The sequence below is a fragment of the Netta rufina genome (genome assembly GCF_964035555.1).
Source record: "Netta rufina genome assembly, chromosome: 29".
In the NCBI taxonomy this organism is placed as follows: Eukaryota; Metazoa; Chordata; class Aves; order Anseriformes; family Anatidae; genus Netta; species Netta rufina.
The window spans coordinates 2573765-2597116 of NC_140153.1; the positions used below are offsets into that span (position 1 = coordinate 2573765).

At 61.3% G+C, this 23352-nt stretch overlaps 3 protein-coding genes across 3 annotated transcripts; all 3 read left to right on the plus strand.

The window, feature by feature from the left end:
• Nucleotides 1–1681: 1681 nt before the first annotated feature.
• Nucleotides 1682–8268, plus strand: SEMA4A (semaphorin 4A; the record flags this gene model as incomplete). The annotated part of the gene is made up of 16 exons (XM_084303321.1): nucleotides 1682–1703; nucleotides 2330–2542; nucleotides 3025–3165; nucleotides 4194–4354; nucleotides 4485–4547; nucleotides 4659–4757; nucleotides 5052–5160; nucleotides 5275–5391; nucleotides 5512–5642; nucleotides 5734–5909; nucleotides 5991–6141; nucleotides 6260–6449; nucleotides 6554–6669; nucleotides 7198–7361; nucleotides 7450–7562; nucleotides 7650–8268. The coding sequence occupies 16 exons, from the start codon at nucleotides 1682–1684 to the stop codon at nucleotides 8243–8245; spliced, it is 2562 nt and encodes an 853-aa protein (XP_084159447.1). The 3' UTR covers nucleotides 8246–8268.
• Nucleotides 8269–9237: 969 nt separating this feature from the next.
• Nucleotides 9238–17837, plus strand: SLC25A44 (solute carrier family 25 member 44). The gene is made up of 5 exons (XM_084303116.1): nucleotides 9238–9404; nucleotides 12492–12601; nucleotides 12907–13633; nucleotides 15217–15344; nucleotides 15854–17837. The coding sequence occupies exons 3-5, from the start codon at nucleotides 13012–13014 to the stop codon at nucleotides 16043–16045; spliced, it is 942 nt and encodes a 313-aa protein (XP_084159242.1). The 5' UTR covers nucleotides 9238–9404; nucleotides 12492–12601; nucleotides 12907–13011; the 3' UTR covers nucleotides 16046–17837.
• Nucleotides 17838–19334: 1497 nt separating this feature from the next.
• On the plus strand, nucleotides 19335–22718 carry PMF1 (polyamine modulated factor 1). The gene is made up of 5 exons (XM_084302947.1): nucleotides 19335–19520; nucleotides 19620–19725; nucleotides 19978–20078; nucleotides 20813–21008; nucleotides 21361–22718. Exons 1-5 carry the CDS (start codon nucleotides 19360–19362, stop codon nucleotides 21412–21414), a joined length of 618 nt encoding a protein of 205 aa, XP_084159073.1. The 5' UTR covers nucleotides 19335–19359; the 3' UTR covers nucleotides 21415–22718.
• The last annotated feature ends 634 nt before the right edge of the window (nucleotides 22719–23352 follow it).

Sequence of the window (23352 nt, forward strand, 5' to 3'; positions counted from 1 at the left end):
CCGGGCACCCCGATGCCAGGGGAAGGTGGCCGGGGGGGACGTGGGGGGCTGCATCCTTGGGGATATTTGACGGGGGGGGAGCGGGACGTGCCGCCATCCGGGGGCCTGCGGGGGTCTCCAGCACCCACAGACACCCCCCAAAAAAATTTGGGGCTGGGATCAAGGTGGGTCCGGGGGCAGAAATGGGGGCGTCAGGGTGCGGTGAGGACTCGGTGGGCTGCAGGGGAGATGTGGGGGGGCACGAGAGAGGGCTGGATGTGGACGGGGGTGCTCGGGGGGGGGGGGGTGGATGGGTGACGGGGCACCCACGGGTGCTAGGCCGTGCCGTGTGGCACCGCGTCCGTCCGTCCATCCGTCCGGCCCCATCGTCCGTGTGTCCGTGCGCGGCGGCGGGCGCGGGTGAGGCCGGCCGAGGGAAAAGCCGTAGCCATGGAGACGTGAGGGGGGGGGGGGGGGGATCCGTCAGCAGCCCCCCCACCGGGGGATGCTGCACCCGCCAGGCCCCCCCCGGCCGCCCGCTCGCCCGCGGGCGCTGCCACAGGTCGGTACCGAGGTGCTTGGGCCCCAGGGTGTGTGTGGGGGGGACGGGGGACGGGGGCTCCTTTTTGGGGGTGGTTTGGGGGATTTTGGGGGTGGGTTGGGTGAGGAGGGGGGGGGGGGGGCGCGTGAGGGATTGCTGGGGCTGGGGGCTGTCGCCATGGCGGGGCTGGGCTCTGGGGACTCCCCAGACGGCTCCGTACAAAGGGGCTGAGGTCTTGGGGCCAAGCAGGGCATTCCCGCAGCCCTCCCCTGCCACATCCCATTTTTCTTCCTCCCCTCTCCCCTCTGCATCCCCCCCAGCATCCCCCCTCGTGTCCACCCCCCCAAAATCCCTCCCAAATCCCACCACGGCCGCCTCCCTTTGCGTTCCCCCCCCCCCCCCTCACATCCCTCCCCAGCACCCCTCGGGTTTCCCCCGTGTCCTCCCCTAACCCTCCCCGCTTCCCACCACCCAATTTGCCTCGGAACGGGTTAAAGTCAAACTTAATTTTGCCAGCGGGACGCGTGGGTGTTGTGTGTGTGTGTGTGCCCCCCCCCCCCCTTAGGGCACGCAATGAATGCAGAGAGCGGCTGGGAGGGGACACCGAGTCCCCGCGGTGCCACCGGGGTGAAACTTGAAGGCAGCAGGGAAAAATTGAACCCCCCCCAATGCTATGAGGCCCTGGGGGGGGGGTTCCTGCTTCCCTGTGCCAATTCCCATGTGTGTGTGTGCGGGGAGGGGGGGCTGTAACAGAGCCCCCCGTGTGCACCGAAACTTTGGTTTGGGAGATCCGGAGGGGAGACGGTGCTGGGCCAGGGTTTAGCTCCCAGTAAGGCTCCAGTAGCCTAACTGGGGAGGCTCCGTGGGGGCTCCCCAGCCCCGTCGGGACCCCCCCCCAGCCTCCAGCCTTGCCCTGGAGCTGCTGCTCCTGTTCCCACCCATCCTCCTCCTCCGAGCCCATGGTGGCTCCAGCCCAGGGCAGAACAATGTGGCCGGGCCGAGGCTCTGTGCAGCCCCCGTTTCTCAGCCAAACGTCCGCCAAGTGGGAAATCCGGGGCAGAATAACCTAATTTCTGTGCTCACAAGGAGCTTTCTGTCCCGGCCAAGCAAGGTGGTGGGGACGGCGCTGCCCGCCCCGGGGCTCGGTGGCACAACGGGCAGATGGAGGCGCCAGGGGAGGCAGGTAGGGAGGCCCCGGTGGGGACGGGGTGAGGACAGGAGACCGGGGTTGGGGTTGTCCCCTCACCTCATCCTTAATGGGGTGCGGGTGAAGGTGTGGTGTGAGGGTGTCTGGATCTGGTGGGTTTCTGACCCACAGCCATCCTAGAGAAATCAGGGTTGGAGAACGGAGCCAGCGGGGCGGCCGGACTGCTTGTGGGGTGATGCTTGGCCCCATAGGATTGAGTGTGAGGTGATGTTCAGCCCCATAGGACTGCCTGTGGGGTGATGCTTGGCCCCATAGGACTGCTTGTGGGGTGATGCTCGGCCCCACAGTCTGTTTGCAGCTCCACAGGACGATGCTCAGGCCCAGCGCTGACCCACACCCGCAGGCAGGCGATGTGCCATCACTTGGCTCTAACCCTGAAGGCCTCCCCAGAGCCAGAAAGGGATCCCGTGTGTCCAGGCACCCCAAATCCCCCCAGTTTATCCCCAGTTCATAGCGGGAAGCACCCCAGCTCCCATCCCAACTCCCTCCACTAGGCTTCGCTGCCCTCCTTGGGGGGGGGAAGACGCGAAGGCGAGGCGAGGCGCCTGCGTCCCCAACCTGCTGAGGCTCGTCCTCTTCCAGCAGGACTTTCTGGTTCCCAGAGGCCCTGACGGGGCCACGCTGGGCTGGGCTGGGCTACCACGAGCCCCGCCACGAGCCGGGCTCGGAGCCTGGCAGCTCAGCCGGACCGCGGCCGGGTGCTGGGCATGGACCCGCGGGGGTCTCCCAGCCGCAGCCCCCCGGGGCCAGGCACCCGCTGGGCACCGATGCTGCAGGGGCAGAGGTGAGCTGGCTCTGTCCTCGCCACCGGAGAGGTAATGTCACTCGTTGGGGACACCCGTGACGGGTCCCGGGGACTGAACGGCTCTTGAGGCATCGCTCTACCCCCGGTGTTTCCAGCAAGAGCTGCAAAAAGAGCTGCGAGGGATGGGGAGGAGGGGAAGGGGGGGCGGCTGAGCGCTTTCTCCTCTATTTTTGTGGCCAGCACGGAGGGGGTCCCTCACGGGGACGGGACAGGACGGGCTCCCCGGGGCTCGAGGCAGGTGCATCCGGACACCCCCGTGCTGAGGATTTGCCGTGCGAGGGGCCCGGCGCCGCCGTCGTTGGGGCTGCGGTGGCAGGGGGGAAGCTCTCTCCCACATCTGAGGCCGTGCACAGCTCGATGCGCTGGGGCCCCCCCCTCAACCCCTCCCCGCGCTGAGCCCTGGCTCGTTTCCGCTCGCCTCGTCGGGGTAGAGGGGGGGGGACACACACACGCAGCCCTCCTGCGGCTCCCTAACCCTCGCCCTTCCCACAGGGACGGTGCCGGGGCCCCCGAGGGGCGCGAGCCTGCCGCCCCCCGCCATGCCCACAGCCGCCCTCCGCCTGCTCTGCGGCGTGGTGGTGCCAGCCGCCATGCTCTGCGCCGAGCCCCTGCCCCGCGTCGCCTTCCCCAGCGGTGAGTGGGGGGCACGGAGAGGGGAGAAACCGGTGGAGGGGACGGGGACGGGGACGAGGTGGCTCGGGAGCGGGGAGCACGGGCTTGGGAGCGCCTCCGTGCCCTAGGGAGGAGGCGGCTGGTGTTGGGCACCCATGGGTGGCGGCCGGTCCCCGGCTCGTCAGACCTCTCCTTCGCCTTCTGTGGGGCCAGGGAAGTGGGGCCGTGGCCGTGGGGCTGGGAGGGGAGGCAGCTCGGTGATGCAGATGGCTGCAGGGCTGAAGCGTGGGGCACGTGGGGTGAGGCTGGCGGCCACCCAAGCTCTGGCTGAGGGCTTTTGGCACCCACCTGGCAGCCGGGGATCCGCTCAGAGCCACCCCGTCCAGGGCATCGTCTGCCTCTGAGGTGTTAATGGAGCCAACGAGGGGTCCAAAAGGATCCTCGTGCCCTGCCCGTGTCTGTAGGGATGGTTTGGCACAAGCAGGTGCTGGAGGTGTCTGGGACACTTGCAGGTCGGCGGCGTGGCGGAGGTCTGCACCCCGCAGCCATCTCCTGCTTGAGCTGCCACTTCCACTTCCCCACGCAGCCATTTGGAGAACTGTAAAATCTCTCTTTTCTTTTTCCCCGTTTCGGTGGCAAACTGCAGCCGGCGGAGCCCAGTGGGGACACCGCGGGGATTTTGGGAAGCCCCCCAGCCACCCCACTCACCCCACAGCCGGCCCCGCAGGCGCTGCCCCGCAGCAGCAGGGGCAGAACCCTGCACCCTGCAGGGAAAAAAAATTAAAAAAGCACCCCAAATCTTTCGGGGCAGCAAAGCAGCTTCTGAGGACACGGGCTTTAGGGCCCTCGCGGTGCGGTGACGCCGGCTTCTGCTGCAGGGCCTGGCTGGGGACGAGGAGGGGAAGCGGGGACCCACAGAGGGAAGTGGGCAGAGCACGGCGTGGGCCGGGGGAAGAAGCTGCTGTCACCGCATCCATCCGGGCTGACGGCGGCGCCGGGGTGTTTGTTCAGCTCCTCGGCGTCCCCTCAGCTCGTTTTACCCCTGCCAGGAGATCCCCGGAGGATCCTGACCCGCTTCAGCCAGGAGAACGTCTCCCACTACGACATCTTCCTCCTGGGCAAGGGCGAGGAGGAGCTGTACGTGGGGGCTCGTGACAGGGTGCTGGCGCTGGCTGTGGGCGCCCCGGGCACCATCCATGCCAAAGCTTCGGTGAGCGGAGGGGTGGAGGGGTGCCCCCCCACAGCCCTGTCGTGCCTCAGTTTCCCTGCTCGGGCTGGGAAACCGTGGCCGGGCTCCCTGCTTGCGTGGCAGCTCCGGACCCTCTCAATTCCCTCCCCAGATAACGTGGGGCCCCACGGCTGAGAAAACCTCGGAGTGTGCTTTCAAGAAAAAGAGCCAGGAGGTGAGGAACACTATGGGATGGCCCGGGGAGCTGGGGGGGGGTGGGCAATGGGGCTGGCACTGCAGGGACTCTCGGCATCCTCACCCCTTTCTGCTCTTTTCCCCCGTGCAGACCGAGTGCTTCAATTTCATCCGGGTCCTGGTGGCCCTGAACCAGACCCACCTCTACGTCTGCGGCACCTACGCCTTCAGCCCGGCCTGCACCTACATCGTGAGTGCCCTCGGGGCTGGGGAGGGGGACGCCGGGTGCCCCCCACCACCGTGACACAGCGCCATGGGTCCTGCGCTGTTGGTGCCAAAACCGTGGGCAGGATTTGCCCCCTGCCGGGTCCGATTTGGGCGACAGGACCCCAATTCCTGGTCCTGCCACCCCTCCTGCCTCCGTTTCCCCGCTCTTGGAGCACTGCAGCCCCTCCGCAGTTCGTAGAGCTCCTGCAGCCGGATTTTTGCAGGTTTCGGCTTCGTTTTCGCTCTGAAAAAGGGGTTTTTCCTCCCTTTTCCGCAGCACCTGGAGAACTTCACGCTGGTGTCCAGCGGCAAAAGCCAACCTTTCCTGGACGGGAAGGGCCAGTGCCCCTTCGACCCCCAGCACACCTACACGGCCCTGCTGGTGGGTGAGTACGGGCTCTGGCAGCCCCCAGCACGGTCCCCTGGGAGGGCAGAGGGGGATCCGTGGAGGGGGGGGGTCGCCACGGTGCCCGCTCACCCCCGTGCCCATCCCCGATCAGATGGCGAGCTCTACGCCGGCACCATGAACAACTTCCAGGGCAACGAGCCCATCATCTCCCGCTCGCTGGGCAGCCGCACGCTGCTCAAGACGGACGCCTTCCTCCGCTGGCTCTCGGGTGAGCGAGGACCTGGATCCTGCAGGGTCCCCGCAGCGTCCCCTTCCTTCCCCAAAGCGCTGGGGAGGGCCTGAGGGACCCCCCGCTGTCAAGCACCTCACCCCTGGCCGTGCCCCGCAGCCGACGCCGCCTTCGTGGCTTCCTTCAGCATCCCCAACGACGACAAGGTCTACTTCTTCTTCGAGGAGACGGCCGACGAGTTCGACTTCTTCGAGCGGCTCCTGGTGCCGCGGGTGGCCCGGGTCTGCAAGGTGGGACGAGGACGGGGGGCGAGCGGGGACGCCTGCACCCCTCCCCGCCCTCCTCCCCCAAAAAATCTGAGCGCCCACCCCGCTCCCGCAGAGCGACGTCGGGGGGGACAAGGTGCTGCAGAAGAAGTGGACGACGTTCCTGAAGGCGCAGCTGGTGTGCTCGCAGCCCGGCCGCTTCCCCTTCAACGTCATCCACCACGCCTTCGCCCTGCCCCGCCGCGACGGCAGCGGCGGCGCCGATTTTTACGCCGTCTTCACCTCGCAGTGGTGAGCCCCCAGCACCCAGGGGTGCCGTGGGTGCCGGGGACCCGTGTCCTCAGCACCGCGGGCATCCTGCTGTCCCCACAGGCAAGCGGGCAGGGCGGGCAGCGCGGCCGTCTGCGTCTACAGCCAGGAGGCTCTGGAGGAGGTCTTCGAGGGCAAGTACAAGGAGCTGAACAAGGAGAGCTCCCGCTGGACCGTCTACAGCGGCCCCAACATCAGCCCCCGGCCCGGGAGCGTAAGTGCCTCCTGCCCAGGAACGACACCTCCCCGGTTTCCCAGTTCATCCCAGTGCGCCCGTACTGGTGTGGCCGTGCCTCGGTTTCCCCAAGCAACTCTTCTCTCCCTCCCCGCAGTGTTCCATGGGCCCCTCCTCGGATAAAGCCCTGACCTTCATGAAGGACCATTTCCTGATGGACGGGAAGGTGGCCCCCACCCAGGGGCGGCCGCTGCTGGTGAAGGCGGACGTCAAATACACGCGCATCGCGGTGGACGAGACCCGCGGCGTCTTGGGGGCCGTGTACCGGGTCATGTTCCTGGCTACCGGTGGGTTTGTGCACAGGGAGCCCGCTCGCCCAGCCTGTGCTGCCCCAGTCACCACTTTTGGGGTCGGAGACGGCCCCCACGGTGACCCCCCTGTACCCCGACAGAGGAGGGTTTCCTACATAAGGCGGTGGAGCTGCCTCCGGGCCCACACATCGTGGAGAGCATCCAGCTCTTCGGCACGCCAGAGCCGGTGAAGAACCTGCTGCTGGCCCCGGGGAAGGTAGGGGATGGGGACGGGGACAGGGGCGGGGACGGGGACAGGGAGAGGGACAGGGAAAGGGATGGGAATGGGGAGAGGGATGGGGATGGGGATGGGATGGGATGGGATGGGATGGGATGGGATGGGATGGGATGGGATGGGATGGGGATAGGAAATGGGATGGGATGGGATGGGATGGGGATGGGGAGAAGGACAGAGGATGGGGATGGGGATGGGGATGGGAGTGGGGATGGAGATGGGGATGGAATAGGATGGGATGGGATGGGATGGGATGGGATGGGATGGGATGGGATGGGATGGGATGGGATGGGATGGGATGGGGATGGGATGGGATGGGATGGGATGGGGATGGGGATGGGGATGGGATGGGATGGAGAATGGGACAGGGCTGAAAATGGAAACAGTGAGAAAGACAGGGGTTAGGAACAGGGACAGGGATGACGATGGGGATAGGAACAGGGACAGGGATGGGATCAGGACAGGGACCCAGCCAAGCCACATCTCAGGCCCACTCTGCTTCCTCCCCAGGGCATCCTCTACATCGGCTACTCCGGCGGCATCCTCCAAGTGCCCCTGGCCAACTGCAGCCAGCACCGGAGCTGCGCCGAGTGCGTGCTGGCACGAGACCCCTACTGCGCCTGGAACATCGCCCGCAGCTCCTGCCAACCCACCCGGGCTGCCAGCGGGGACAAGTGAGCCGGGGGACGGCCACAGCGGGGGGGATGGACGAGGGTTTTTGGGGGGGGGACCTCGGTGCTGACACTGCTGTCCCATCCCCAGTAGCGGGTGGCTTCAGGACATCGAGGAGGGGAGCCCAGCCGCCGTGTGCCACCGCGGGAGGAGCCTGGCCATGCCACACACCCACGGCGTGCACGAGGGGCCTCCGGTAGAGAGTTGAGTAACGGGGACGCATTGGGGACAGCGGGGAGGGCAGGGGGGGACACAGCGGGGCCGATGCCAGCCTGGTTCCTCTCCCCTAGGGCTCAGCCCCTCGCTCAACGCCGTGGTGCGCCTGGCGTGCCCCCGCCACTCGGCTTTGGCCACCTACAGCTGGCAGCAGCCGGGGGGCTGGGGGGGCTCGGCGCTGCTCCCCAACCACACGCTGGTGGTCATCGTGCGGCGCGGCACCGCCGGCACCTACACCTGCCTGGCCACCGAGAACGGCTACACCTGGCCCGTGGCTCGTTACCACCTACAGGACCCCCTCGGGGTGACCCCCCAAGACGGACTGGCCCAGGAGGGGCTGTCTTGGGACACCCCGGTCGCCCCCGGCGGCCCCCGTTCCTACTGGCCCCAATTTGTCACCGTCACCGTGCTGCTGGCCGTGACCCTGGCGGCCGCCGGCGCCTTGGCCCTCGCCGCCTACTGCGAGCAGCTGAAGGCCAAGAGCAAGGTGCAGGGGTGCAGCGTGCCCCACAGCCCCCCCGGCCGTCATCGGGAGAAGGCGCCGCTCAACGGGGGGGCCCCGGCCGGCGAGGAGGAGCGAGGGGGCTCCCCCGCTTGCTGCCTGCAGCTGGACGGGGACAACGGCCCAGGGGACAGCACCGGCACCGCTCGGCTCCCGGTCACAGCGTGACGCCCGGACCCCCGCCACCAGCACCGCTTCGGCCCCGTTGGGGTGCAAGGGGGGAGGCCGCGGGAGCTGAGCCCCCGTTGGGCCGTGGAAGGAGGGGGAGTATGAATGTGAATTTATTTTTGGTTTTTTTTTTTTTTTGGTTTTTGGTTGTTTGTTTTTTGTTTTTGGTTTTGGTTTGGTTTTAATTTAATACAATTGTTTTAACACGTGGTAGCGTTTGGCCATCGCGGCGGCGTGGCGGGGAGGGGGGTGAGGGGGGGGGGAAGCGCCAGGACGGGCAGGGAGGTGGGGAAGGGGCAAGGGAGGGACGAGGGGATGGGGAAGGGGTGAGGACGGGGGTGGGGATGGGGACGGGGAGGTTGAGGATGGGGCTGGGAGGGGGTGGCGGCGTTGTCCTGGTCCCCCCCCAGCCACGACGCCCCCAGCCTCGCCCTGGGGCTCCCCAGTTTTCCTTCTGCTGCCCCCACCGCTGCTCGCTCGGCCGCGTTTCTTCTTATTTCTGCGGAAGGAAGGGCTGCAAATCCCCCTGCGCTTTGTACAGCTTCATTTTTGTATTAAAAACCCCAAAAAGCACCAACTTTGTTCCGCTGGCTCCAGGGCAGCTCGGGACCGGGGGGGGGTGGGTGCGGGTGCGTGCGAGGGGGGTGGGCGAGGTTGGGGTGCGATGTCTGCACTCCTCGCTGCCAGGCGGGGTGGGGCGCTGGCCCTTTAAGGGGAATTATTTGGCTCTGTCCCTTTAAGAGGAATTATTTGGCACTGCCCCTTTAAGAGGACTTATTTGGCGTTGCCCCTTTAAGAGCCGTTGCCCCTTTAAGAGGAACAATTTGGCTCTGTCCTTTGAAGGCGCCGTCCCTCTGCGCATGCGCGCTCCCCTTCCGCCCTCTCCTCTTCCCCCGGGGACAGCCGCCATGTCGGTTACGGCCGGAAGCGCGCTGGGAGGGGGGGGAGGCCCACTTCCGGCGTGGCTTCAGCCCTTCTCCAAGATGGCGGCGGCGGGCGGGCGCTGATTGCTCGAGCGGCTCTCGGGGCCCGACGCGCTGCCGCCGCCGCCGCCGCTCACTTCCGGCGGGCGGGAGCCGAGGGGAAGCGGCCATGGGGCGGCGGGGGCGGCCGGCGGCGGGGCCGGGCCGGGCGGGGGCGTCCCGGCCACCGGCCTGAGGTGAAGGAGGCTCCGGGGGGGGCTCTGAGGGGGGTTCTGAGGGGATGGGGGGGGGGATGGAGGCTCCGGGGGGGGGAGGCTGGAGGCTGAGGGGGGTTGGGAGGAGGTTGGAGGCCGAGGGGGGAGGTTGGGGGGGGTGAAGGTTGAGGGGGGGGTTGGGGGGAGGCTGGGAGGAAGGGGGGGGGCTGGAGGGGCTGGGGGAGGTGGGGAGGAGGCTGGGGGGAGGGGTAGGGGGGTGGGGGGGGTCTGAGGGGGATGAAGGTTGGGGGGAGGCTGGAGGCTGAGGAAGAGGCTGGGGGGGGGGGTGGGGAGGAGGCCAGAGGCTGGGGGGAGTTAGGAAGGGGTTGGAGGGTGAGGGGGGGGCTGGGGGGAGGTGGGGAGGGTTTGGGGGGTGAGGGGGGGGCTGAAGGTCGGGGAGGGGTTGGAAGGGGGAAGGCTGTAGGGTGGGGGGGTCTAAGAGGAGGCTGGAGGCTGAGGAGGAGGCTGGGGGGGGGTGGGGAGGGGCTGGAGAAGAGGCCGGAGGTTGGGGGTGGGGGCTGGAGGGTGGGGGAAGGGGGTTGGGGGCTTGGGGGGAGGCTGGGGGGGTTGGGGGGGGGCTGGAGGCTCAGGGGGCTGGAGGCTGGGATGGAGCTGGGGTTGTTAGGGGGAGGTTGGAGGCTGGGGGAAGCCTGGGGAGAGGTCGGAGGCTGGGATTTGGGGTGGGACAGGACCCGCCTTGAGGGGTGGGGGCACTGTAAGGGGGGTCGGGGGGGGGCTGGGTGCAGGGATGCTCAGAGGGGAGCTGAGGATGAGGAGGAGGCCGCAGAGAGAGGCCGGGGCGGAGCCACCGGGGGGAGGCTGCGAGGGGATGGAGGCCGCAGAGCCGGGGAGGGGACACTGGGGGGGACACAGCCACTCCCGACCCCACCGTGACCTTGAGCAGGCCCCGCGCTGTTCGCTGCCTCTCAGAGCAGCTCCAGATTTCGGCTGCCCCCCTTCTCCTCCTCCTCCTCCCGACAACACCACCGAGGAGGCGGCGTGGCCTTGGGGGGGCTCCTGCACGGGAGCCCCTCAGCCTCATCCGCGCCCCTCCGGGGGCTTGTGAGGCTCCCCGGGGGGGCAATTTAAGAAGGGAGATTTCCCAGCTTTATAAAACGAGCTGCCTGCGTCGGCCGGGTTCATCCCGGAGGGATAAATTTCACATTTCAGGATTTATTCGCTCCGGAGCTGTCGGGGTGAAGAACCCCCCCCCCCCCCCCCAGGATTTCGCGGGAGGCGGCGGCGGCTCGCCCGCCCCTGGCCGGCTCCCAGCCCTCCTGGCAGAGGCGTTGGTATGCGGAGCAGGAGGCGGCCGTGGAGGCACACAAAGGGCCCGTCTCTCCCTGCCAAAGACTCCAATTCAGCCCCGGATGGAGCAGGAAGGGTTTTGGGGGGGAGGATTTGACGGGGCAGCACCAAGAAGGGGACAAACGGGGCGTGAGAGAGGATCCCAGTAAGGGCCAGGCTGGGTTTGAGGTGCAGACGGGACCTTGGGTTTCGTTTCCAGCACCAAGGCTCAGCCCCTCGGAGATGTAGAGGTTCCTTTTCTCTCTGCCTGCCCGAATTCAGCCCCAAAACTGGAACTTTTTGGCTGCTGCAGGAGCGTTGCCACGAGCAAAGCTTCTCTCAGCAGAGCAAGGATCTGCCCGTGGCCACCGAACGGGGACGTCGCTGGTGGTTTCAGGCATTCCTTCCCTCCTCAGCTCCTGGTGGGAGCAATTCGGTGCTTTTTTCGGGTGACATCACCCCTCTAATTTAGATCCTGCATGGAAATGGGGTTTTAATAAGTTCCCCGGGGAAGTTCTGGCTCGGGTGCCAAACGCCGAGCGCTGCCGTACGTGGAGAGAATGCAAAAAAAAAAAACCAGCGAGGTTGGTTTTAGTTAATTCCCTCCTGAGGATTTCTCCTCGTGGGTGCAGCTTCCACATGGGGAGCTCTGCGAGGTCGGGTTTGGGGTGGAGGAGGAATTCAGAGCGTGGCCACAACCCCGCGTGAGGTTTCGCCGGGCAGCTGCGTTGGCCAGGCTTTAAATTATTTTTAAATAAAGCCCGAAGCCGGCGGGGCTCCTGGTGGGAACAGAACCACGTTTTTCCAGGTTCTGTGCAGACAGCTCCTGCGCAGGAAGCTCTCTGCTGGCTAATTACGCCTTAACGAAGCGGTGAGGGTTTAATTAGAGTGAAAGCAGTGCACCTCTGGCTTAGACAAGCCGTGGTGTTTGTTATGTCTTATTTATCAAGCCAGTTGATTAAGGATGGCCTGTAGCTCTCGGTCGGGTAGGTACAAGAGCGTTTTCCCCGCTCTCCTGGGGTATTTTTAACTCCCTGCCCAGCAGCAGCCCGCGTGGCCGCGCGCTTTCTTGGCACGAGGTAAATATTTTGTTGGCAGCCAGGCGTAATTTCGTCATCTTCGCTTCCTCTCCGTGCCAGAGGTAAATGACGGCTGGTTTGGTCCTCGCCTTTCTGACCAGATCTTGAGTGCTGGAGCTCTCCTCACGAAGCCTGCGCGATTCCTAGAAATTAAAACACAAAGAAAAAATAAATTAGGGGAGGCTTTCTATAAAGGAAAGCCCTTTTGTGGTCAGTGACCATCGGCTGTGTGTGGGTTCCATCCTCTCAGGGAGTTTTTTGGGTTTTTTTTTGGCATCAAATGAGAGCAAATTGCAGGCAAAACGGGGAGGGGAGGAACTGCCCCGAGCCTCAGCCTGGGGAAGGGAGTGTGGGGGCTGCTGGAGGAGGCTGAACCCGGTGCTCCCCTCCTGATCCTTCAGCTCCTGGGGTGCTGAGAAGTGAAAAGAGATCCCTGGGCTGCGATTTTCAGCCCTTTCTTTTCAGGATCTTGTCGTTGACGTGGATGCTCTGCGTAACTCGGGGTCTAAGCCTTTTTCTCCTGTTGTTTCTTCTCCTTTTGTGACCCCCCCCCCTTTGCTGCCTCGCGTCTCCCTCCAGCTTTAGGACATGCAAGAAACCTGTGTCTGATTTCCTACTTTGTGCAGGGAACCTGGGAACGCAAGCAGGGACTTCACAGCCTCTCACTTCTTGTTTTTATTTTATTTTGTTTGTTTTCTTACAGAGCCCAGAACCCACAAGTGGCATCCTGCCATCCTGAGCATCACAAACCCGGAATGAGCGGGCAGAAGCTGCTTTGCTTGCCGAGCCGTATCCCCGAGTGCTCGTTCAAAGGTAGTTCTTGCTGCTGGAGCAGCGCCCTCCCTCTCCAAGCTGCTTTCCAAAGCTTTGGGGCAGAGCAATTCGGAGCAGAGTGAGACCTGCTGCGTGCACAGAGCGCCGTTAGGGCGACAAATCGCTCTGCTGCCATCAGCCACGCTTCAAAGTCCTCCTTCCTGGGGTTTCCCCAGCAGAATGGTTCATCCACGGGCTCTCTGGGAACTCCAAAATCAGTGAAATTGGGTGATGGAGGCTGTTTAAGCTCACTCTGGTTCTTAGCAGTCCTCTGAAAAAGTCTCTGTGTTTTTTTTTTTTTTCAGGTGCCAGCACATCTGAGCCTGAGAGGTGCCTGAGATAAAGGAGCTGGACCCGGATCCGTCCTGAACTTCCGAGGTCGATCTGGGGCTGCCCCTCTCCAGGGAGCCATGGAGGACAAACGCAACATCCCCATCATCGAGTGGGAGCACCTGGACAAGAGGAAATTCTACGTCTTCGGGATTTGCATGACCATGATGATCCGGGTGAGCGTTTACCCTTTCACGCTCATCCGGACGCGGCTGCAGGTCCAGAAGGGCAAAAGCCTCTACAACGGGACCTTCGATGCCTTCGTGAAAATCCTGCGGACAGAAGGGACGGCCGGGCTCTACCGGGGTTTTTTGGTCAACACTTTCACCCTGATCTCCGGGCAGTGCTACGTGACGACCTACGAGCTGACTCGCAAGTACGTGGCCCGCTACAACAACAACAACGCCGTCAAGTCGCTGGTGGCCGGGGGCTCGGCCTCTCTGGTGGCTCAGAGCATCACGGTGCCCATCGATGTCATCTCCCAGCACCTCATGATGCAGAGGAAAGGGGAAAGCATGGGCAGGTTCAAGGTGCAGAACCCGGATGGCAAGCGAATGCTGGTTTTTGGCCAGACCAAGGACATCATCGTGCAGATCTTCAAGGCTGACGGTTTTCGGGGGTTCTACAGGGGCTACGTGGCCTCTCTGCTCACCTATATTCCCAACAGCGCGGTCTGGTGGCCCTTCTACCACTTCTATGCTGGTAAGTGAGGGCTGGCTTCGAGCAGGTCTTATCCCAGCAGGCCCCGAAGGCCTTTAGGTCGCCTCTGAAGCTGTGGGACCAGCCTGATTTGCTTTCTCTGATGGATTTGGGGTGGGAGCAGAAGCTGGCGAGAACAAAGAGCTGGGTCTGATTGAAATAAATCCTACAGATGTTGGGTGGAAGCCTGGCAGAGCAGCCTTGGTTTTAATGCAGGTAGAGAACAGGGGTCTGAGTGCTAAAGGACTTTAAAATGAGAAGGCTGTGGGCGAGAGGGGCTCGATGTGGCTGATTTCGCCTCCTGCTAACCCCAAATAATTCTGGCTGTCTGCGTGGAGGCAAGGAAGGCCATTGGCTGGCAGCAGGCAGAGTTTTGAAGTCACCGTGCCATTTGTGTGGCAGTTCACGTGGACTCAGGAGCCTTGTGTGTGGCAAAAACACTTCCAGGGCTTGAAATTCCAGAACGAAACCAAGGGATAGGCAGAAACAAAGGCCGCTCAGCTGTGGTTAGGGTGTACATCGTGCTCTGGTTTCCTTGGCTTTCAAACTGGCACCAAGCGTGGTGATAGAAATCTTGGGGTACCTTAACGCTGTTCCCTCTCTAGCTCAGCTCTGGTAACGCTTGGGCTGTTCCCAAACACTGAAGGAACCCAGCCAGGTAACGTTCCCCGTGCTCAGTAATCCTTGGGGTTTGTCGTGCAGCGAGCTGCCTAAAAGTGATAGCAGAGGCAGGCTCAGATCTCGCCGTGTGAGGCTTTCGCTGGCCGTGGCAGCAGTTTTTAACAGCAAAACCCTGCTCCAGCTGCTTTTCCCGTGCTCGGTCCCTGGGCAGAGTGCAGGTTTTGGCTGCCAGCAGCAGCGGGCACTGAACCTTCCTCAGGGCTCAAAGTACACGGCTGGCTGCTGTTCAGATCAGGTGTTTGGGGTCATAAATGGAGCAGCTTCCTCCTCTCCTCCTCTCTTCCAGCTAGGCACAGCCACCAAACCATCAAAAAAAACCACCCAAACAACCACCAGCTGGGACTTCTGGCCTCTGTCCTATGCAAATTTAGCTAATAAAAGTGTGAGAGGGAGGAGAGTCACATCCTGTGTGCCAGGTAGTTCGGGGCAGGCTGAGGAAATTCCCGGGACGAGCAGCGTGTGGCAATTTCCTTCGGGGAGATCCCGCAGCAGGATGTCAGCTCGATATTTCTCGGGTGATCTGAGGGTAGCAGTGACTGCTTCATGGATCCACGAAGCTCTGACAGCCTTGTCTAAAGGCTTCCCCCCTGCCTTTTAAAGGTGCGGGGGGGCTGTTTCCCTGCTGTGTTTTGGGGACCCCCAAGCTTTGCCCAGCAGGCCTGAGAGCTGATCAAAGGCTGCTGGAAGGCTGAGCCGTTGGGGTGCTCGCAGGCTGGCTCCCTGCACTCTGCCAACTTCCTTGGTGGTTTGGAAAGCACCGGGTGGGTGTGCTGAGGGGAGGAGAGGTGGCAGGCGGTGAATCAGGAGCTCTGCCCACTGTAAATCGGGCTAAATTAGCACGTGTCATAAAGGAACCGATAAGCAGCCGCTTCTCTCTGAATCCTTATTCTCTCTCCTGTCCTCAGAGCAGCTTTCCAGCCTGACTCCTAAAGACTGCCCCCACCTCCTCCTGCAAGCCATCTCGGGGCCGCTCGCGGCTGCCACCGCTTCCACGCTCACCAACCCCATGGATGTGATCAGAGCTCGGGTGCAGGTAAGCTGGCTGCCCGCTCGCCACATCTCCCTGCAGCAGCAGCAGCAGCAGCAGCGTGACGCCGGGGTGGGGTTCACTCCCTTTGATCCCTGCGGCTTCGGGTGAGCTGTGGGCTGTTCTGTGCTGCCGTCTCCCTGCTTCATTTGCACTTGGCGTTAGGAGGAGGCAGCTCAGGTGGCGAGGCTGGCTTTGCTTGTTGAAATAAAGCTCCCCTTCAAACTTGTGTCAGGAGAGGTGCTTCCAGCAGGCTTGGTTTGAGCAAAACTCGAGCTGTGGTGGTGGCCCAGCCCCTTTGAGGAAGGAGCAGACAGGAGGAAGGAGGGGACGGGTCTAAGAAACTTCCCGATGCCTCTTTAGGGCTTGCTGCTCTTTTTTTTGGTCCCCCTGTGGGTTCTGGATGCTGGATAAAGGTTATTGGAGCAGCTGATCCGTAGCAATCAGTTGGAGCAGAGCCCCAGGGCAGCTCAGGATGAAATCTAGCACCTCAGTGAATCTCTTTTGATTTTCAGGTGGAAGGCAAGAGCTCCATCGTCCTCACCTTCAAGCAGCTGATGGCAGAGGAAGGGCCCTGGGGCCTGACCAAAGGCCTTTCTGCCCGCATCATCTCCGCCACGCCCTCCACCATCGTCATCGTGGTGGGCTACGAAACCCTGAAGAAGCTGAGCCTCCGCCCGGAGCTGGTGGATTCAAGACACTGGTAGAGGCAGAGGGGTGGGAGAGAAACCTGCCCTTGAACCCTCTGGATCTGGACTGTCACGGTGGAAAGCTTTGTCTCTAGCTAACGTGGAGTGAGTTCTCACAGTACGAGGCAGAAGCAGGAGCAACTGCAATTCACCTCTTCAGATTGGATGGCAATTTGGTGCTCTGCTGCTCTTTCTGCTCCAAACCACCCAAAACGTGACCCTCGGCCACGCCTGTGACAGTTCCTTCAAGAGCAGCCAGATGCGTGAATGCATCCTGGCAAATTCTCGGTTCCCTTTTTTTTTTTTTTGAAGCAAAAAGCCGGTTTATTCCTTAAATTATTTTAAATTCTGTCGAACTTCCGAGCAGGGGAATCCAACAGACTGCAGCAGAGCCCTCTGGTGGGTCGTGTGCTGATTGCAGTTGTCCCGTGGGACGCTGGAGGACTAAACTTAGCCAAGAAACTTTCCCCACTCACGCACTTTTCTTGCTAGACGGTGTGAGAAGAGAGTAACCTGGAACCACTTAACGACCTGATTTCCCGTGTTTTAAATAGATCTGTACATACCTTTTTTTTTTTTTTTTTTGTATATTCTTGGAACTGTTTCCTGTCTCTCATCCTTCAAACAGCAAGCCTCGCTGACGGGCGAGTTGAGGGTCGAGTTGGCTGTTTGTGGTCAGTCGATGGCGGTTTTTGACACCCGTGTTTTTAATGTTATTTAATTTAATTTTTATTTTATTTTATTTCAGGGAAGCTTACTCTGATTTCTGGGGGACTGAGTGGTTGTTCCGTGGCCTTGTTCAATGTGTCGCTGCTGCATGTTCAGGGTGGCTGAGGCCACTTCCCTCCTGTAGTTAGTTTAAGCGAAAAGAAGCGCAGAGCTCGGCAGCGTCGGATTTGCTCTGCTGCCAGCAGCCGAGGTGAGAGCCCAGCTTGACGTGAGCTACAGCGGGATGGGAGGTCGGGAAGGAGAAATCTTGCACTGGCTTTTGATCCAGTTCAAACCTGACTGGCATGTTCATATTGAATGAGAAGCGATGGTTTGCTAATACAGCCTGAGCCGAAATCCTGCTGGTCCTGTTCGGGGAGGACGGGGATGGTTCTTTGCACACTCTTGCCGGATCAAAACCTGAAGCTGTGGCGTGTTTCTGACACGGCAAAAACCCACAGCCGAACGGTGAAGCGAGAGGCTGCTGCTTGGGGAGGAGGAGGAGGGAAAGGGGTGTTGGATTTCACCCTGCTGGTCTCAGTATTTAGGATTCACCTCGGGCAGTGAGGGATTCGTGCCCGATGCCAGCGTCTGCAGTTCAGCTGCCACAGGTGGAACCCGCACAGACGGGGACTGCTGGAGTCAGAGGGCAGAACCCAGCTCTGAGACGCAGCACTCCTTAATTGGCTTGCGGATGAGTCATCAAAGACCTCTTAATCCCCCTTCTAATTGTCTGCAGCACTCGGTAAGGTGACGGATGCCTCCGTGTGTTCTGCAGCCTGCTCTCCTGTTGCGTTTTTTCTTTGATTCCCTTGCAGTCAGCTCTGTGGCCGCTGGTTCTGCTGGAAGAAGTGGCACCGTGGACTCACAGGCTTGCAGGGAAGCGTTGTGAGTTCGTGGTAGCCCCATTTTCATCCCAAGGCAGCGGTGATGCCAATTCCAAACCATAACCAGCCTCTGCCCAGTGCCAGCGGGGTGAATTTTGGTGTGTCAGGGGTGGCAGCAGCCCCCATGAATGCAGGCAGATGCTCTCAAGCTCGATATTTTCTCTCGTAACCGGAGTAGTTCTCGGTGACTAATAAAATTGAGACCTTCAACTCGATGCCTGGGCTTGAAGCGAGTCGGTCTCGGGGTGCTTGCCCAGGCAGTCTGCCAGTTCCCGTCACCCCACAGCATCGAGTCCTTGTTTTGCACGCTTTGCCTTCTGAAGCAGCACCAGGAGGAACCTCCCCGGCAGAGCCCGAGCGAGCAGCCGCTGGCAGTGACCCTGCACAAAGCCAAAAAAAGCCAGAAAAAACGGGTTGAAGCACCCCGGCTGCTCTGGTGGGATTGGGGTGGGTGCTCGGTGGCTAAGCCTCGGCCAGCCCCGGGCCTTACTGGTGGCTGCCTGCAGGACTGGGGGGCCCCGGGCTCAGGGTTTCCCCCCCCAATCGTCCCCCCATCACACTCCATATCCCCCGTGTCCCCCAGTCGTTCCCCATGTCCCCCCAGTCACCCTCTATGCCCCTCCCAGAGTCCCCCAGTTCCTCCCCATGTCCCCCCCCATCCCTTCCCATGTCCTCCCAGTCACTCCCCCATCCTCCAGTGTCACCCCAGTCACTCCTTGTGTTCCCCAGTGCCCCCCCTCTGCCCAGTCGTGAACAGTGTCCCCCTGTCACCCCCCCCTTATCTCCCCATCACTCCCCCATCAACTCCCTATGTCCCCTCCAGTCGCTCCCAGTGTCTGCCCAGTGCCCCCCCGTGTCCTCATCCCTCCGTGTCCCCTCTGCCCCCCCATTACTCCCTGTGTCCCCCCCAGTCACCCCCCTGTGTCCCTCCGTGTACTCCCATCACTGCCTGTGTCCTCCCCATGTCCCCCCAGTCACTCTCATGTCCCCCCCATGTCCCCTCCAGTCATTCACCATCACTCTCGTGTCCCCCCCCAGTGTCCCTGTACCCCCATCACTCCTGTGTGTCCCCCCCAGTCACTCCTGTGTCCTTCCCATGTCCCCCCCAGTCACTCTCATGTCCCCCATCACTCTCGTGTCCCCCCCAGCCCCCCCAGTCACTCCTGTGTCTCCCCATCACTCATGGTGTGTCCCCACAGTGTCCCTGTCCCCATATCACTCTCATGTGTCCCCCCCAGTCACTCCTGTATCCCCTCCAGCCCCCCCAGTCACTCTTGTGTCTTCCCCCCCGTGTCCCCCCAGTCACTCCCCTTGTGTCCCCCCAGTGTCCCTGTCCCCCCATCACTCTCGTGGCCCTCCCCAGTCACTCCCGTGTCCCCCCCAGCCCCCCCAGTTACTCTTGTGTGTCCCCCCATCACTCCCTGTGTGTCCCCACAGTGTCCCTGTCCCCTTATCACTCTCGTGGCCCCCCCATTCCTCTCCCTGTCCCCCCACAGTCCCTCCTGTGGCCCCCCCCACTCCTCCCCCCGTGCCCCCCATCACTCTCATATCCCCTCCATCACTCCCAGTGTGTCCCCACAGTGTCCCCGTCCCTCCATCGCTCCCCTATCACCCCCCCCTCAGCCCCCTCCCCAAATTTCGGGCCCTGAGGGGAGCCTCGGGGCGGGGGGGGGGGGGGGGGGGGGGCGGTTTTGGCGCCCGCCGCATGCGCGCTGATGGCGGCGGGGCCGCGGCAAAATGGCGGCGGCCGCGGCTGAGGCGGGAAGCGGCGGGGCTGAGGGGACGGCGGCGGGCGGCGATGGCGGCCCCGAGGAGCTCGGGGCCGGCGCCCTCGGCCGCGGGCAGCTCTTCGCAGCCGTGGTGGACGCCTTCATGGAGAAGCTGGTGGCGGCGGGGAGGTGAGGCTGTAAGGGGAAAGGGGGTGAAAGGAAGGCTCCGCGCCCCGGTGGTTGACGCCCGGTCCCCGTCCCCCCCTCCCCTTCTTTTTGGCTCTGCAGCTACCAGAGGTTCGCCAGCTGCTACCACCGCTTCTACAGGCTGCAGCCCGAGCTGACCAGGAGCATTTACGACCAGTTCGTGGCCCAGCTGCAGGCTTCCATCAAGGTGAAAAGGGGAAGGGGGGTCCCGGGGTGTACACGAGCTCCGAGCCCCTGGTCGGAGCAAATACGCTCCGACCCCCTGCTCGGTGGCAAATACGCCTTAAAATCGGGAAAAAAAAGCAGTTAGAAACCCCCCCCAGGTGCTCTGCCGGGCTTTATTTTCCTCAGGAAAGGCTGGAGCCTTCCCCTGAGGAGAACCAGGGGTAGGTGAGCAGGGCACTGCCCCACTGAATCCCTCTGGTGCCTTCCCTGCCAGGAGGAGATCCAGGAGGTGAAGAAGGAGGGGAACCTGGAGGAGCTCTTTAACTCGCTGGATAAGATCGTGGAGGAGTCAAAAGACTGGAAAGAGCCCGCCTGGTAAGAGCAATTTTGGTGGCAGGTGGTTTGGGAAGCCCAAAGGCAGCTCCGTGGGATGTCCGGGCCCTGCTGAGGTGCTCTGTAGGTCTGGTGCTGCAAAGGGATCCTCCAAAACCCCCCAGACCTTAACAGCAACGTCATTGTTTCTAAAACATCTGAAAACTCTTCTGTCTGTGCTTCTCTAAGCCGTGTGTCTATGCTTTCTCTGTGCAGGGAGAGAGGTTAGTACTGGTGGGACCAGAATGGGGATAAACTCAAAGAAATCTGAATAATTCAGGAGGCTGAGTTAGCCTTTAGCCTCTGTTCTAACAGAGGAGCTCACATCGATGCTTTTTGTAGGAACGTGTGGCTTTGGGGCTCTGCAGGTACTGGGAGTTGCATGAGCTGCCTTTGTTTGCCCTAAGGGCAGGCCGGGTCTTTTAATCAAAATCATCATAATGATTCCTTGTTTCTGTGTTTGGGGAAGTTAATTACATCCCCTGCCTCCACACCTCAGCTAACTGCAGTTTTGGGGAGGATTCCCTCTCCTCACGTGCCCCACAAGGGGCTATACCACGGGTGCACATCCCGTTATATCTGCCCATCCAGGCTTGGGCAGCGCTAAAGGTAAATTTGGGCTTGGTGAGCTGATCTGATGCATTTTGGCAAAGCACAACTTCCGATTACAGCGTGTGAGACTAATTGCTGTGGGGAATCGAGGCCCTCTGGTGGCTTCAGGTCCTGGTCCTTCACAGGCGGCCCAGTGGGATCCCAGAAGAAGACATTCGCAGCGCCGTGGTGCCCTACCTCCTGAAGCACAAGTCATACCTGCAGAAAGTCCTGAAGGAGAAGGAGGAAGAAAACAGGAAACTAGCAGAGTCTGTGCTCGCAGGGAGGGATCAGATTGCTAAGCTGCAGCAGCTGATAGACACTCGCAGACAAGCCTGGCAGGTAAAAAAAAAATAATAATAATAATTTAAAAATGCTCTTCTTGGCGGCATCATCCTGAGAGAAATGCTGTGCTGTGGTTTGACTAGCAAACGGCTGCACTATATTTATGCCCTTCGCTCATGAAAGGCCTCACCAGGAGCCAAGAACTGCTGACGCTGGCCTGGGAGGCCTGAGAATTTTCAGTGGAAGCCTTGGATGGTTTTCCCTGGACGCTCCCAGAGCGTGCTGAGTGGGATGTTCCAGGGGGCAAATGTTTAAAATCGATGGGTTGTATTCTGTACGTGCTGGGGGCGGTGGCAACTGTGGAGAAAAAGCACTGTGCTGAAGTTGGTGGTGGTTGTTTTCCTTCTAGGCGATTAGTAAAGAGCAACGAGAACTCATCATGACCTTCAAGGAGCCCCAGTGAGGAAGCAGAGAGATTCTGCACTGTCCATGTAGGAATTTTATCTTCAGCTCTGAAGCACTGACGATGCCTCGGGACGTGGGACACCGTGTGGCACGTACAAACCATGCAAACTTGAGCTCATCTTCTCCGCCTGAAAGAAACCTGCAGTAGAACCAGAAAGTTGCTGGACTTACACAATTTGCTCCAAGTTTGTGAAGAACTATGAAAGCACATCAGGATGTTTGGGACCAGATGACAAATTTGTATGCCCCCAGGTCTGAGAGCCATCCACACACTCCTTTAGCTCTCACACGCTTTCTTAGCACTACGACGAGCGTGATTCTGGCATGCTAAAGCCAAATTGGAGACCTCAAAGGCATTTCAGGTGCATCTTAGAGAAAAATCAGTGCCTTATACATAAAAAAAAAAGCACAGAAGGTGGTTGTGCTGCGCTCAGGAGTGAGGAGCCCACATCAGACTCCTCCTGTGCCTTGCGTTTGTAGGTGCTCGTGTCCAGTTCCCACTTCTTTAAATAACTCTGCCCATGACCCCTGAGAAAAGACGTCAGCATCTGCCTTATCCCATCAGGTTCCTCATTGCCATAATATTCTTTTTTTCCCAGCTGTTTTCCAGCCCTGCTCTGCTACCCACAGATGAGCACGGTACACGGGGAGGGCACTTCTTGAGGACCCGGGGACCTGTCCCTTGTTGGTGTGGAGCTGAGCAGGGCTTAGCGTGGCCCTGCTGTGGCTTTGTGGGCTTGTGTAAAGGGACTGAATATTTCCCTGAGCAACCTCCTTGTTGATTTTTTGTGTCTGTAAGCCACAGGTGGGTTTGGTTACACTTACCAGAGCAATTCTTCACCATCCCATCTGAAATTTGCCAGCCACGGGAGCAGGCACTTAACTGGAGGCTGCCTGCAAGGGCCATACTGAAACCCTACAAGCGAGGCTGCTCTTCAGAGGAAGGAGAAAATCCTTCATCGGGGCTGGGAAGATAACGAGGAGACTTATTGGGCCTGGCAGGGCTCAGTCACAAGCGTTTCCAGCAGATGCCAGGTTTGCCAAAAGCTGCGGGTCCTCACCTGTCAGCCCTGTGGCCTGCGTTGCGCTTGGGCTGTCGGTGCAAGCTGCCTGGTGCGGTGTCGAACCAGGAATTCTGAGAACAAAGGTAGCAATTTCCAGCAAGCACAAGCCTCTGTTTTCAATTAGAGGCCGTTACAGCCTGTGATTGACTGACTTGGGCATATTTTCCTCTTGTCATAAACAAGCCTTCCCTCGCTGCATTATAATCTAAATAAATTGGGGCTGTTGCTTTCCCCCCCTCCCCGGTCTTGGCTCCTGCTGTGCTTCCTTGGCCCACGTACTCTATAGTTTTATGGGTTTGTTTGTCAAAGGCTCTGGCTTCAGGAATTCTCTCCTCCTCCACCCCAAAGCCTCCGGTTCCGCTTTTCAGGACAGGGCAGGATTTGTAGGATCTGAACGGCTGGGAAGTGGTCAGGATCCCAAGGGGGAACGTCCTGGGCAGCTCGAGGAAGCTGCTTCGAGTCCTGAACCAGCTGCCAGGGGTGGCCGAAGGCCCTGAGCTCTGCTCGTGTCAAGGAGTTGGGAAGAAGAAGTAAAGGGAAGGAGGAACCTGAGGGTTCCCTTCTCCAGCTTCTCCTGTCCCCTTTCCCACCTGCCCCGTGCCAGCATCACACTTTTTGCCCTCCCAAAGCCCTGATTTGGGGTTTTACGAGGTGCTGGAGAGGATGTGGCCTGGGACAGCTGCGAGGCCAGTGGCATCTTGCTGGTTTTCTCTTCCTGGGGCTTGGCGTGGGGAGCGGCCCCGCTGACCTCGAGCGGCTGTCGCTGAAGGAGCGCGCGTCGTCCCCAGGCAAAAATCACCCCATGTGCCGAGGGGAAACCCTTGTGGATTTTGTCAGGAAATGCTCCCAGCGTGTCTGCGAGCCCGCTGGGA